General features: G+C 37.0%; 2 protein-coding genes across 2 annotated transcripts in view; both read left to right on the top strand.

Moving 5' to 3' along the window:
• Positions 1-16819, top strand: part of LOC106061499 (uncharacterized) — a 125227-nt gene that overhangs the window by 35722 nt on the left and 72686 nt on the right. The window lies entirely within an intron of this gene.
• On the top strand, positions 394-12241 carry LOC106061502 (uncharacterized). Its single transcript, XM_013219667.2, has 2 exons — positions 394-744; positions 7834-12241. The coding sequence occupies exons 1-2, from the start codon at positions 741-743 to the stop codon at positions 10020-10022; spliced, it is 2193 nt and encodes a 730-aa protein (XP_013075121.2). The 5' UTR covers positions 394-740; the 3' UTR covers positions 10023-12241.

The following is a 16819-nucleotide window of genomic DNA, read 5'->3' as shown; positions in this document are numbered from 1 at the left end:
CTGTGGGTCGCGACCCCCTTGGGGGTCGATTGACGATTTGCCAGGGGTCGCCTAAGACCATCGATAAATGGATTGTTTTTGTCAATTCTTCTATTGCTGTGTAAATGTGGGTGGGTGGGGGTCGCGGAAGAGTGGGGGGTTGTAAAAAGGGGTCGCCGAGCTTAAAAGGTTGAGAACCGCTGTTCTAGACTGTATCTTACTGTATAATTTAATATTTTGTTTTTAGGCAAAAGTCTCAATCATTCCGCCGCGTTACTAATCACCCCCCCCCCCAATTCAACTGTATGTCTCCCTCCTCTGTACCTTGAAACAGATAAATACCCCTCCCCTACACGTCCTCTGTAATCTAGTTTACAAATACAACATGAGAGGGACATCCATCAGGTGGGGGAGGGAGGGATAAGTTTGTGTTAGGAGTGCGAACTTTAGACTGCAATAGCTGGGTCTGTCCCTTGCACCAGATTGGTTGAGGATTGGATATCATATTACCGAGATAAAAAAAAAAATAGGAGGGCAGACAATTGAATAGGGCAAAGGTTAAAGAATTTCATAAGAAGAACTTTGATTGAAATAAGCTCCTGTTCCTTTAAACAAATTTCTCTCGTCTGTTCTGTGCTGTGTTGGCGGCACCAAGTCCTTCCAACTGGATATTTTCTGAACTGTGCTGTAAATGTTCGAAACTAAACTCTGACCTTACAAGCATACAATAAAAGTTTGTCCAATTTTATCACGTGACCATCATGTGTAAGTAGACCCTAAATAATTCAGCCATTTGTTTTTTTCTTGAACAGACCTAAGTAAGAGTATATTTTAGTTTGAGAACTCCTTAGACGTATGTCGTTATGTTGGTTACAATTAAATCATATGTTGTTGTTTTTTAAAGCCACTTTTCAAATATGGAAGGCGGGGTGGCTGAGTAGTGAAGCGCTTGGCTTCGAATCCTGGTGAAAACTGGGATTTTTTATTTCAGGATCTTTAGGGCACCTCTGAGTCAACCAAGATATATTGGGATTCTGACTTTATTTGGGGAAAAGAAAAGACGGCTGGTCGTTGTACTGACCACATGAAACCCTCGTTAACGGAAACGGATGACCTGTACATCATATGCCCTATAGACCGCATGGTCTGAGAGGGGAACTTACCTTTCAAATACGAAAATGTCTATATGTGAACATTTTAAATATTGAAAAAAGTCAAAATTTTCAGTTTAAATTTCAATAATAATAAGCGGATGTAACCGGAATATTACAAGACACGCAACACTTTCGGTCTATTTGATAGCTTCAAAACGATACAATTTGATCTTTCATCATAGACTCCAAATAATTGGTTAAGTTTGACTCTAACTTGTTCGATGGAGGTTCGGTTGGGTTCGCGACAAGGCTGGATCCAGAACCTGGAAAAATGTTCACCTTTTTCACGCTTCGCAAGCCATGATTAAAGCCTTGTAAGCAAACGTAAAATTAAATAGAATCTAGAGATTCTTAGATTTTGTAAGTGCCACAGATAGAATGATTGTACTTTCGTAATGTAACGAAACAATTTTAAAATATTTTTTAAAATTAAATTATATCATAATGGACGCTATGCTGAAAAGAATTATTTTCATCAACTAATCTAAACATATTCCACCAGTGATAAGCAATATTCTCATTCTCATTCATAGTGCATCATACAGACCCAGGGAAGGATATTTATGGAGTCTCTAACAGTCCAACTGCATTTTAAAAACTAACAAGAAAAAGCAAAAAATAATATTAAAAAAACAAAGCTTATACTTTGTGTAATTGTATCAATGAACCTCATTCACCAATCGTAAAAAAAAACACATTTAGCCACGTCATAATATTGATAAAACAATGAAAATACGTATCACGTGACAGCCTTTATAAATTACATAATTTGTATTAAAGATATAGAGAATCACGTGGCTAAATAGTGTTTGTTTACGATTGGTGAATGAGGTCCATTAATTTTGGATCAGTCATGTGATTACATTTGTAATAGAGCTAGACTAATAAAAATAAATCTGTGCCATCAGAAATATCTTTTCCAATTGTTTTTGTTTAGCACAATGTCATGCTTTTAGCTTTCTCAATACGCTATGATCCTATAACTTATCTAGACCATTTGGTACAATGAGGGCGGGTGCGAGGTGGTGAAAGTGGAGTGCGAGGGCTATATGGGGGAATTTCACTTTAAATTGATTTTTAAAAGCATTTAAAAAGGGTGTGGAACACTTTGAATTTGAACTCTTGGCTGACGCCTGCACTAATCCCTCTGCTAGTGAGTTACTTAGGACTTTAAAAGATTGTATTGTTATATATTGTTTGCATCAATTTAGAGCAGCGACCTATACATGGGGACTAATTCAGCTTATACCACCACTCCAGTCAAGTACAGTTTCTTTCCCTTATTTGAGATGCTAAACAAAATAATAATTACCAATAATTGTTTGACGAATTGGTTAATTTTCTACTATTATTATTATTGATGCCTGTGTTGTCAGGTAAAAGAAATATTTGTGCAACATTTCAGTTTGATACGAGATTGGGTGGCGGAGGGAAAAATGTGTATCAACTTTTGACCAGACGGAGTGAGTTGATTAAAGCTTGGTAATAAAACACGTTTTTCTTTTTTAGATTGTGGAGGCTATGAGGGTGTGATCTTGGGAGAATGCGACGTTATGCAATGTGCATGATTAGCGTTTTACGTCTTATCACTGGTAGCATTAACATCTGTAATGAAATAAAAAAAACTTTCCATTCTTAATTATAAAAACTAAAAAAGTTTTCAACTGTTGCGGTTATTCGTTTTTAAGCATGCTTTAAAATATCGTTAAACCGGATATTTAATAGGAGACAGACGGACGGATATACAAACAGACAGACCACTCAAAACCAGCGTTTTTTTTTTCTACTTTCGGAACCTCTGAAATCATCTGTCATGTCACTCTAGTCAGACTATTTGCTATTCCTGCAGCAGATACATTTTATAAGCAGGTTTTTTTTATATCTAAGGTAGTTTTTCTCTGCAATCTCAGTTTATTTAAACTCAGGTTTGCTTTCTGCTGTGAACAAGTAGACGACGCAAGAGTTATGAATCTGTCACTGTTTGGGCTAATTAAATGAATGGAGATATCTTTGTTTTTTTTTTTTTTAGTTCTAACACTATAACTAACACATTCCCGCTGCTCATAACACTAGCTACTATTTATACTACAGGCCACTGATAAGAGTTTTCTGGTTTCTGGTTTTCTGGTTTCAAATCTTCATGTACACTTAGGCATTAATAACTCTGTATGTTTCTAAGCATTAGAAAAGAAAAACACGAGTAGGTTCCCTTATCTACACCTAAGACACAGTGGCGTCACAAGGGTCGGTGTCGCCAGGCGTAGTAGCTCGTGTTGTCATCCCCTCCTCCCCATTTCGACGTTCTCCAACAAATGTCCTCAATGAAAACTATTGTTGGTATTTTATTTTCTTGAAACGTGTTACAATTTCACAACATATTCATTGATTGTTACACTTTGAAATGGGTGTCGAGCACTTTAAAGTTAGGTTATAACATTTCATGAATATTCATTCCATATATATAGTAGACTAGACATATTTTACCTGCGACCCGCGGGTCTTTATTTGCGCATTACTGTCGATATAGTCACAATTAAACGAAATAATAATGTAAAAAGTAAAGCGAATGTGTCAATGTAAAAATAGTGTGAATGAAGCTATCAAATAAAAATAGCTAATAGGCTTAAATCCATTTTTTCAAATTAAAACATTTGCTTGTAGGCCTACATATATTTGATTAAAATTTGAGATGAATAGACTTAATTTTGTATGTTCATGTATTAAAGTATAAAGTAGATCTTGAGGTAGACATAGATCTAAATCTACACTAATCTAGAGTTAAAAATTGGCTTTTATAGAGTTCATTCTGTGTTGCGCATGCGTGACCTTTTTCATGAATGAATATAGGCCTATCTCAACACGGCTACGCAGCTTTAGTGAACAGCGAACGAATGTATTAAAAATGCTTTAGAAAAACAAATTTGAATGTTAAATTGATTAAAATATCAAATGAATGGACATTAATTAGTATGTTTATGTGTTAAAGCACAAAACTATCTTTGCGAAAAGAAGTTTTGTTATCTTAGAGTTCAATAAGAGTTTTAGACCTAGACCTAGGAATAGACTCAGTAGAGAGATGTGTTAATGTGTAACCAATTGGTAATGTATAATGAAAGAATGTTCGCCAGGAAATCTGTAGTCACAGATATCAGGAACTAATTTATGTAAAAAATGCTTTTGAAACACAAAATTGAAGGTTAATTTTATTATATAATGAAATCAATGGATCTTCTTTTGTATTTTCATGTGTCAAAGTAAAAAAAAAGTGTATTTCTTAAAATTAGATCTAGGTCTAAATCCTTTCGATCTTTTCTCATGTTAACATTGGTAACCATGGCCTAGATCCATAAAATACTATAGCTGTAATAGAGTCGGACAACTTTATTTTTTTTTGAGGGTCTTAAGTTTGTTTTAGGGCTACAATACATACACTACGGTCTAAGTTAGTACCCAATGAACATTCCTGCCTAGTTTTATCAAGATTGGTCAAGCGGTTTGGATGTCTATAAGTAACATACATACATACATACGCTTCACATTCTATTTTATAATATAAGATTAACATGTAAGATGATTTAAATTAAAAATTTAACAACAAGTGAGCATAATTTCTTTTTTAAACTTTAAAGACTTTTGATTTCACTACGTCGGTGTAGCATATAGGCCTGACAGTGTTGTTTCGTTAACTTTAATTGTTGACACCCACTTAGACCAGTTGTACACAGCATTTTTCGGCAGATGTCACGAGCCATATCAACACACACACAATCCTCTTTGGCCTCACTATGAACTTGAGAGCAGAAACGTCAAGATAGCACTGAGTCAAGGACATCGTTTGGACATCGCTGCTTAGACCAATATAGTTTCGCTTGTGGACTCCTTGAGGCATGGGTGAGCGCTGCATTCTTTCCTAACGGGGTCCAGCGAAATTTTTGATCTTCAGAAACTTGTTTTCCAGGAGTATGCTGGGCAATATTTCGCGAATTAAGAATATCCAAGTCAAATGACATTAAACAACATGAAATAAAGATGTGCTGAGACGAGTAGACACTTAATGAGAGAAGTATTTCTAGCCGAAGAGCATGCAAGTTTGAAATGGGCTGGATCGTTGTAAGCGTTCCTCGTTGTATTTATAAGATAAAATAAGATAAAGTAAGATAAGATAATTTTATGGATCCAATAAAATGGAAATTCAGTTTGACTACAATTGACAACCTCAGCGTAACTACAAAAAATATATATGGATGAAAAAATTCGAACAGCAATCACTCACACACATACACATTCACAACCAGCGCTTTATGAGTTTGACTTCTAGGTACTTCTCGATGACGACAGCTGATCTTGTAACACTCTGACCGACAGTGGGATAAAGGAGTTTTAAAATCTTTCTTTGTTTTAGTCCTAATGGAAAGGAGACGACCACTTCGTTCAGATCTTATGTAACAGTGGTTTAATGGGTGTAGGTTGTTTTTAAGAATCGTGAGTTTTTTGGAAAGGCATCTTTATTGAAAAAGCTCTTCAAGAGATGGTAGCTGTATTTGGGTGATATACGATGATTTTCAAATTAGTTAAGTCTATGTCTTTGTGCCAGTAAAGCATTACCATACCAGCAGGTGATGGTAAAGTTGATTAGACTGCTGATAGTTGCTGTGTAGAAAAGTTTGATTATTGTTTTGACTATGTTAAATTTTCTTAGCATTTTGAGATAGAAGAGTCGCTGATGAACGCTATTATCTCATTTCAGTTAATTAACGATAGTTGTACCTAGATATTTATATTCTTGTACTTGTTCTATGGTTTTGTTATTTATCTGAATTTAATAATATTACTCTAGTCAAATGTGAATATTCGTTTGTTATGAATCTCACTACTCTATTTTGTATCTGCTCCAGTTTCTTAATGTTTTCTTGAGTTGAGGGGTTCTAAATAGAGGATGCATATTCTACTATTGGCCTAATCAAAGTTAAATAACATTTTAGTTTTATTCTTATTTGATGTATAGAGATTTCTTTTAATAAACCCTAATGCTTTGTTTTATTTTTTTATAGTTTCATCAATATAGGGATTATATAGTCTGTGGCCGTCACTTCCTGAAATATAGCTTTTAGCTGGCTCCAGTTACTCACTGGGTCATCGTCTTGGGGCTTCGAAGATCAGCCTCGAATAGTACTCTGAAGCGCTCTCTACTAAGAAGTAAATAGTCATTGGGTTTAAATCTATGGTATTATGAGTGTAGTGAGTTAGTTATAGCCAGGGTCATGTTGTTGGGGGTAGAATATACAGTCATAGAGCAAGATAGACTTGGTTTGTTAACTATTTGATTGCGGCTGGAATGATGGTGTTTGTACAGGCATAAAATTATGAGTGGGGAGTTTTATTAATGACATGTGATACAACTCTATTTGGCAAATCATTGATAGAAATATGATTACTCATAGATATATGTAAACAGAAGTTGTTTCAATTGCAACTAAATCAATAATTTACATACACATAAAACTAGAAATATAATTAGACAGTTTGTGTTTCTTTTTTAAATCTTCTCTTTATACAGAAACTTGAGTGGCCACACACAATGTTTGACACGTGACCTAAGCAAAAGACTTTTTATTATCACGTGTTACTTGTTAAAAAAACAACCCCACAACAAAAGATCAAAAACTCATTAGCAATAAACATACTAATTGTCAGTGGGTACTTTATAATTTTCTGTCACCAATTATTTTTCTTTGCACAATTTTAGAACACACCTTTGTTGTTTCATTGCATTTTTGTGCCGGTTTGTGGACTTCTTAAACTCTTCTTTTTGGTTTGTTGGTTCAACCTTGTTTAGGGTAGCTAGTGGCAGGTGGGTTTGATCTGGAGCCAGCTGTGGACTAGTGTTGTGTCACTTGTGTCAAGATAGCCAGATAGATATTGAGGTGTTTCGTTGGGCTCGTGAAACCACACGGTGAAGTACGTTTCATTGAACGATGTAGTAAGCCTATATATTCATACAGCAACATTATTTATGATACTCTTTCATATCACCAATAGTAGTAGTAAAAAGTGTCCCTTTCAGGCCTTGCGATCTATGGGGCAGATGATGTAAAAGTCATCTGTTTCTGTGGCCCACGGTTAACGAGGGTGTCATGTGGCCAGCCACGCCGAGTAGATCTAGACCAGCCGCCTTTCCTATTCCCCAAACCAATCACCAATAGACTATGTCATATTTCATTTCACTGTACATAATTCATAAAATTAAATACAGTTAGTCATCATTGAGTATGAATGTGTACAGGGGCCCTGGCAACGAGCCCAGGCTTAAAGTTACAACCTGACACTGACAGTAACCTCCTTTGCATTGAAGTATAGTTACATTGTTAACGGTCACACTTTTGTTATTACATGATAAAATGTTTGTTTTACATGTTTCGGATGTTCCTTCAGAGTTGAAGAAAGATAATTTACTTCCTAGTCCAAACCTCCCGCAAATACGACGGGGGATGGGTGCTGTGAGGCTGTGAACCTGGGACCATCGAGAAGTCTAAACGATATTACGCATACCACACGACCATGCAGTCACCCACACCGTTATACTGGTATATTGTTACATTGTTATGTTCATACATTATTAACTGTCAAACTGTTACGTTGTTCAACTGCTTTATAATTCATTATACTGATTACTAGTTATATCTCATTCCTTCTCTTTCAGCTTTACAATCCAAAATTACAAGCTTAAACAGATGTTTTGTTGTATTAATATGTGCATCCTTTCTTGGACTCCTCGCACTTGGCTATATAAACAGATCCACTGATATGTTTCAAGTTCTACTTTTACAGAATGCATCAAAACCAAATGATTTTTTCCAATCCGTGGTCTCTAGATTTTCCTCAATGCTCTTCAATGAAGAGGCCACCAGTAAGTTGGACAATGGTAGTCAAGAAAATGGGCTAAGTTGTAGTTTTCCACATTTAGACCCTTTTCACCCCAACGTAGTCCGACTAGCCAGACTGGACAGGCCTACGTTGTCATGTACTGGGGCACTCCCAGATCTGACCTACATTCAAAACAACCAGCTAATAGTCAACAAAACGAGGATCAAAGAAAACTTTCCCTCGTCTGTCGTGACTTGTAAATATCAAGACGTGATCAGAAAATCGAATAGAGACGTACTATTTGCCTACAGCGATATCGTCAAAGAGTTTAATAACTACATTAAGCTTCCTTCGGAGGCGGAGTACTTTGTTGTCACGTGTGAGGATAGGGTACGAGCCAGCACTTACTCATCCACCTCAAAATCTTATTCCGGAAGTACAAGTACCAGCCACGTTACTGTGTCATCCACACTGACACTCCCTTTGAATCGTTCGAATGTAAACAATAGCATCACTTTTAGAATTACGTATGCTCCGAGTACACCCCCAAAGCCCCAGATTTTATCCAAAACCTACTACGCACTCATTCCAAAACTGGACAATCTGCTTGAGACCGAGTACCTGAGATCGCAGAAGCGGCTCATCGAGTCATCGCCGAAAGAAACTTTGAACGTCATCATGATAGGCTTCGACGGAGTATCTCGCTACCACTTCATGAGAGCAATGAACAAGACGTACAATCTTCTCGTGAAAGACTTCCAATCTTTCGACATGACGAAGCACAGCCAGGTGGGCAAGAACACCTTTCCAAACTTCCTGGGTTTGTTCACAGGTCAGTCTGAAGAAGAAACACGCAAATGGTGGGATAGTAGAAAAAGCACGGACGAATTTGACCTGCTCTGGAAAGATTTTGAAAAAGCTGGATACCGAACGTTCTTTTCCGAGGACTTTCCGAAAATCGGTGCCTTTAATTTCCGGTTAAATGGATTTTATAAAGTCCCTACAACGTACTACAACAAGGCGTTGAGTTTCGCATTAGATAGTGATAACGGTATATGGAAAGCTGGAAGACATTGCATTGGAAATAGACCTGAAATTCTGTTCCAGTATGATTATCTGCAGCGCTTCTTGGATGCATTTCCCAAGAAGCCTCTTTTCTCCCTCCAGTATTCGACTCGTATCTCACACGACGATGTGACCATGCTTTCATCAGTTGATGAACATGTATTCAACTTCTACACAGAGCTTAACAGAACAGGTCATCTCAACAATACTTTACTGTTAACCTTCTCCGACCACGGCATTCGCTTCGGGAATCTCCGTTACACACACCTCGGCGATGTGGAGAACCGAACGCCTTTTGTCCTATACACTTTTCCAACTTGGTTTCTCAAGAAATACCCGGATGTAGCTCGAAATCTCTGGACAAACACCGGACGTTTGACGACCCACTTTGACACGCATGCTACGCTTCAAGATCTTCTGTATTTCAAAGCAGGCGGATATAGCCCAATACATAAATCTAAACATGGGATCAGTTTGTTTCAAGAGATTCCGAGAAACAGAACCTGCAACGAAGCTGCAATCCCACAAGAATTTTGTCTTTGTGGCTACCAAAATTTGCTTAATGTTGACGCCAATTCTGAGCTTTCAATGTTTCTTTCGGAAATGGTTCTAGCTTTCTTGAATTCAAAGATTGACTACACCATCTGTCAAAATTTAACCATTCATAAAATCTTGGAAGTTCTAAGACTACATGATGTCAATGGTGACTCAGGAGTTGCTAAGTCTATCTTTAAGTTAAAGGTAGAGACTGTTCCTGGCCATGGGGTGTTTGAGGCCGTCGTGGAGTCTGTAGAAAAGAGCACTGGGAACCCCTGGCACAAGCTGTCTAAAGACAACCTTAAAGACATTAAAGTAAAGGAAGGTGTGGACAGACTCAACATGTATCGTGGTCAGTCGGAGTGTGCTGATGATGCTAGAATGAAATTGTTTTGTTATTGCAAGAATTTATTAAAGTCTTGATATTTTAAAACTATCATTACACATATACTACCAAAGTTATCACTATCTAAATCCATCTTTGCACGCAGCTGTAATAGGTGCCTTTGGGATGAACAAAACTTCTATAGCGCCAACCAGATAAAAAAGACAAAAAACATGAATTGACTACCTGATAAACAAAGACAAAAACATGAATTGACTACCTGATAAACAAAGACAAAAATATGGATCGCCTACGCGATAAACAAAACAAAAACATGAATAGCCTACCTGATAAAGAAAGACAAAAACATGAATTGCCTACCTGATAAAGAAAGACAAAAACATGAATTGCCTACCTGATAAAGAAAGACAAAAACATGAATTGCCTACCTGATAAAGAAAGACAAAAAACATGAATTGCCTACTTGATAAACAAAGTTAAAAACATGAACTGTTTTCCGTATAGTTTTTTCTTTTATTCTCACCGAGCTAGAGCGCATTAAAACACGGGCTCAAGTCGAGGTCATACCTGAACAGAGCTAATTCTCACAAGCTCACAATTGTCGCACTGCGGGGCTAAATGAGACATTGTGGTGGTCATCCCGCCATGGCTTAGAAGCTGTAAGGGAGCATCGTATTGGTAGATCTGAGATTCGGTTGATTGCTTCTCAATATGGTCGCTTTGGTCCTCCCTCCTACGCCGCATTCGGCAAGCGCATGATTAGCGAAAATTGAAAACACCACACATAAAAACATATATAAAAACACAAACGTTAATTGATGTCCATAAATATTTATTCACTGTTAGCGTGTGTTATTCTTCAATATACCATACATTAGTGAGAAAGTGTGTTAAGTGGCTTCATATATTGTTGCTATGGTGATATATAAATTACAATGTAAAGTGCCAGATAATTTGGGGTTTTGAATAGAATTTGTGTGCAATGCACATATAAATGCATTTATTGCGATGATATATATATTACGGCATGTCATATTTTTGTGAAGAAAGATGTATATTTGTAATTTTTATCTTATATCCCTTATTAAGTATGCATATTTTGTAACAAAAATTTCTTTTTGAAATGTGTAGATCCGGTTTTAAAGTGAGGATGGCTTGGACGTCTATACAGACTTCCACTGCTGTCAATATAATGTAACACCAAACACCAACTGAAGCTATTTGTTTATTCCAAGAACAAGAAAGATATAATAGTTTATTCTGTAGTACTTGAACAAGTACTTAGTCTTGTCTAGAGGCAAAATTCCATTTTGTTTTCAAAACATCTATTACTTTGCTTCTTTACGCTGTTACGCCATTCAGATTATTGGTATTGGGAACATAAGGCCTAGGCATAAAGATGATCTTTTTCTAACAGGCATGACTACTATTGGTATTTAGTTCCCTTGAACGTCGTTATCAAGCTTGAATTGTTTCCCTTGAAATACATCATTGAGTATTATTCGTATTATTTAAAATAATAGTATAATAATAATAATATTAATAATAGTATAATATAATAATAAATAGTTCATTCAGCGACTACACACAGGCATCTTGGTGCTTTTCATGTTCCCTTATTAACGAGTGGCGGTGATATAGTCTGACCGAGTTAGGTACGAACGAGTTTTTGTATCGCTCTGTTCTCTGGTGTAGCCGGTGGCCGTTGTCTTCCAAGTTTTTTTTCTTTTATTTTCCTTAGACACTTTTGTTCAAAAAGTTCCTTTAAATATGGTAATGTTGTGAGTGTAATTTTTGATGCCCTTTTTATGATGTTTTCTAGGCGGCGCAACAGTCTCGATGAAGCGTTGCCTTGCCAACAAGTTATTCCGTATGTTAGCAGATTTTGTATAGTCGCGCCGCAAAAAGAATCTAGGATCTTCTTGGTTAGTTTAAACTTTAAAGCTTTTGAGTTTGTATAAAAAAAATAGAAAAAAAAAACTGGTTAGATTCATTCAAAATGTGGGGGTTCTTAATGCCCCTCCCTGTGTAAAATATACAAAGTGAAAACATTATTATAGGTAGACTATGTAGTAGCTCTGTGTTTTCATCAGTTGTTTTCAAAGCTTGTCCTTTTGCTGGTAATCGAAATTAAAGGGTGTGAAGTTCGTAGACTTCTCGATGTTATTTCATCCATTCTCGGCTATTTTACGTTGGGTTTTTTGCCACTAGAAATTGTAATACAAGTTATAACAAGAATATTTTTTCATAAACTGTTTTATATGTTAGAATAAGAAATAAAGATTTAGTTATATAATACTGTTGTTATAATGTGAATAAAAGAGGCGGGTGAGTGTTTGAGCGCTTGGCTTCTGAACCGTATGTCACTAGTTCGAATCGTACTGAAGACTGGGATTTTGAAATTTCGGGATCTTTTGGTGAGTGGGTGGGGGGTGGGGGGGTGTGGAAGGAAGCAGATGCTTATAGATAACGTCGACTTGAATAAACTAAGAAGTTAGGGTCAATGTGGAATTGTGGGAACTTTATGCAAAGAATCCAGAAGAATTTTAGTACATTATAAATTTAGAAGCGTAAAGCCAGCTATTGGGGGGGGGGGCGTTATTAGTATATGTTCACACTCACTGTCATTGGCATTTGATACCCTTCAAGGCTATGTTACAGTACGTTGTATTCTTAACCTGAATCCCTTGGATCCAATCCTAGTCAGGAGTTGAATACATTAGCTCAGGAGTTGAATGCATTAGCTCAGTAGTTGAATGCATTAGCTCAGGAGTTGACACTTAATCTCTTACATAATCAAAATCCTTTTCATTCAGAGATTTTGAAGAAAAAAAAATGGAAATTAAAAAGTAAATTTCAAGAACTACTACCGCTGTGACATTTCTCAACCGAACAAGAGACTTCAAACTTATATCCAGCATGTGCTTTCAATCCGAATTACTTTTTCTTTGAACACAATGGTCTCCCCTGTTTCTATTTTTAACAAAACTTTCTTTTCTTTTTTTTTTCCCTGTATGTAATACATAGAGTAGAAAACACATGCCAAGAACCTTTATTAAGCCAAGATTGATTGATTTAGAAAATATTTCATGGCGAATTTAAAAATTCAAAACGTGTTTAATATATGAGCATGGCCGGATTTAAGTGGATGGAAACCATTATCGATGATATCTAACCCCTGACCGTCACATATGAGTACCGAAACATAATGTTTCTACTATCATTTATCTTTTTGGTCTAGAAGAAGGTGCATAAATATAGGGACCAGGTATTATATCATAGGGTTGTGGTGGACGAACAGTAAAGCGCTTGGCTTTGGAACCGAAGAAAGTCCGAAGAAAGTCTCGAATTTAAATCTCGTTAATAACTGAGATGTTTTAATTTCGTGATTTTCGAGACTCCCTCGAGTCGTAAAAAAACAAACTCTAATGGCTACCTGAGATTAGTTGGGGAAAGTGAAAGATGTCAGTTGTTGTGCTGGCCACATGACACACTCGTTAAAACTCACTCAGTCTGTCTGTCTGTCTGGTCAAACGTTTGTACACGTTGTTACTCCGACACCTAATCACGGATCAAGCTCAAATTCTGCACAATTATTTCTTTTATCTGAAAAAAAAAAAAAAAAAAAAAACCAACAACAAAATTTAATTAACTATTGGTAATTAATTACTATGCTTGTTATCTGGAACAAGAAAAAATAAACTGTACTTGACTGATCAGGTGAAATGAGTTGAATTAGCCCCTTTTGTACTTTTTCGGTTAAATGTTTGACACATTAATAGATAGCTAAGAAACCATTTTATTTTCATAAGCACTTCAATTGCACTGAGGCTAGACTATAAGCTTAAGTCCTCTAGTTCGAATTAAGATCTTAAAACTTACAACTTAAATTTTTAAAAATCTATTATAAACCTATCACGGTAACCTCCCATATACCCCCTTCTTTCTCCAAAACAAATTGATGCAATCAACTTACTATAAGCTTTGTGTTTTTGTTTAACGTAATTTCTGTTTGCATTTTTCTTTTTCTAATATTTTATGGGAAAAGTTCAGTTAGAGGGGCGTCCATTCTTCAGTTAGAGGGGAGTCCATTCTTCAGTTAGAGGGGCGTCCATTCTTCAGTTAGAGGGGAGTCCATTCTTCAGTTAGAGGGGCGTCCATTCTTCAGTTAGAGAGGCGTCCATTCTTCAGTTAGAGGGGCGTCCATTCTGCAGTTAGAGGGGCGTCCATTCTTCAGTTAGAGGGGCGTCCATTCTTCAGTTAGAGGGGAGTCCATTCTTCAGTTAGAGGGGAGTCCATTCTTCAGTTAGAGAGGCGTCCATTCTTCAGTTAGAGGGGCGTCCATTCTGCAGTTAGAGGGGCGTCCATTCTTCAGTTAGAGGGGCGTCCATTCTTCAGTTAGAGGGGCGTCCATTCTTCAGTTAGAGGGGAGTCCATTCTTCAGTTAGAGGGGAGTCCATTCTTCAGTTAGAGGGGCGTCCATTCTTCAGTTAGAGGGGAGTCCATTCTTCAGTTAGAGGGGAGTCCATTCTTCAGTTAGAGAGTTGTCCATTCTTTGATGTTGTCGTGCCATCACGTCCTTTGCTGCACTGTCTAGCACGTCGCCCTTCCAGCGTGGAACCTCAAGACCTCGAGTTCGAATTCAGAAAAAAAAAAAGGTTAGGAGAAGGACGCACTAAAACCTCCCTGATACCATGCACCCCAACTGGTCCATAAAAGTGTTTGGACCATAGTGCACAGATCATGCTATAAACATGAAAGTTACGCTAAACAAAAACAATAAAAAAAAATATTTCCAATCTCACAAATTTATTATTGTTAGTCTACAATACTCTAGATCAATAAAAAATTAATTTCAATCAACATAAGCTTTGTTTAAAATAAAAAGTCTTTTTTAATTTTTACTTGTGTAAAGTCGTTTTGATACACTGAAGTCTGCGTTGTTAAATCGGTGGCTTAACAGGAGGAGAATCCCTGGCAGACGTGACTGAATGAAAAAGAGATATCCGGAAGTTCTGCTGTCTACCTGATATGTTAATACTGAATAAGAAATCGAGGTTTGCGTTTGAAAAATGTCAGGATTGTAAATAATTCAGTATTTACTCTCAAAAGCTCCATTTGAACCTTTCAAACGTTGCGAACTGCTTGCAATAGCAGAATGTTTGTATTAGGCCTATAGCGGAGTCGACTGTTACTGCAGATTACCAAACAGCTGACTGCTAATATGACTGCTAATATGACTGCTGGTATCGCTGCTAATATGACTGCTGGTATCGCTGCTAATATGACTACTGGTATGGCTGCTAATATGACTACTGGCATGGCTGCTAATATAATGTAGGTCACAGCTGGGGCTGCGTAGCCACGGGAATAATGCATTTTCATTAATCTTCGGACTCGAAGACGAGCCTTATTATTATGTGTAATGACACGTTTATCTTTCTTAATTATAAAAACAAAAGATTTCGCTTTTAAGAAACAAATGCCTTCGCAATTTATTTTCATGCAAAACGATACTGAAATAGGAATTTAAATAATAATAATAATAATAATAATAATAATAATAATCTTTATTGTCCGTATGGAAATTTGTCTTACAATTTGTGCATTACACCAAACAAAAAACATTATAACTATAAGAAACCAAAGTGTACATTCACACCAGACTCTATAGCGGAGTTTTAGAGATGTCAAGTGGCGGAGTAATCGATAAGCGGACACCTCAAAAGCTATGTTGGCTTTTTCCTTCGTAGGCTGCTAAAAATGGAGAACTCACAACCATAATGAAATAAATCAATCTTGATTAATACATTTATTTTACACCTATAACATTTTCAATACACAAAGAAACACACAGACCTATAGATCATATAGTACTAATTGTAATTTGATCCTCGGCTAGCGTCTTACCGGTCCCGAGCCCGGGTAAAGGAATTAAACCTCACCCTTTAAATAAACTATTTTACAAAAAGACTTTTGTCTTGGTGATTCCTCTCAACAAGAGCTCATGGCGCACACCAATGAAAGCCCATGGGAAACTTGTGCACCGACAAATTTAAGGATGAATTTTTTTTTTTAACGTTGAATAAAGCAAACTTGTACATCAGGGTTTCCCAAACTGTGTTCCGCGAACCCTAGTGTTTCGCGAGGCCTGAATCGGTGGTCCCCGAACTACTGGAATAGTGAAATAGTAGGCCAGCACGTGACGTAATCTCTCCGCTAAATACTCAGAATGTGCGAAGTGTTCGCTAAATACTCAGAATGTGCAGTGTGTTCCGCTAAATACTCAGAATGTGCGAAGTGTTCCGCTAAATACTCAGAATGTGCGAAGTGTTCCGCTAAATGCTCAGAATGTGCAGTGTGTTCCGCTAAATACTCAGAATGTGCAGTGTGTTCCTCTAAATACTCAGAATGTGCGAAGTATTCCGCTAAATACTCAGAATGTGCGAAGTGTTCCGCTAAATGCTCAGAATGTGCGAAGTGTTCTGCTAAATACTCAGAATGTGCGAAGTGTTCCGCTAAATACTCAGAATGCGCGACGTGTTCCGCTAAATACTCAAAATGTACGAAATGTTCAGTTAAGGAAATTGTTTGGGAACCACTGATGTAAATAATAGAACAAGAAGCAAAGACGACAGGATGCGGACCTTCACCCACAGAGACCGATGGCGAAATACTGTCGAGGACCTGTTGCTCTACTGTGAGTCAAACGGTTGAAGTCAAGTTCGTCACATTGTTGGCAATTTTTTTAAAATTCTCATCTTATTAGCTTTGTAGTGTAACTGAGTTGATTTTCTGCGTGCGTCCAGCGTGTCCGAAGGTCATGCCCAGTGTGTGTGTTTCATGTCCAGTGTGTGTGTGTGTGTGTATAGTC

This window comes from Biomphalaria glabrata, chromosome 3 (genome assembly GCF_947242115.1).
Source record: "Biomphalaria glabrata chromosome 3, xgBioGlab47.1, whole genome shotgun sequence".
Classification (NCBI taxonomy): Eukaryota; Metazoa; Mollusca; class Gastropoda; family Planorbidae; genus Biomphalaria; species Biomphalaria glabrata.
The sequence above is the reverse complement of the archived record's forward strand: the minus strand, read 5'-3'. Positions and strand labels throughout refer to the sequence as shown.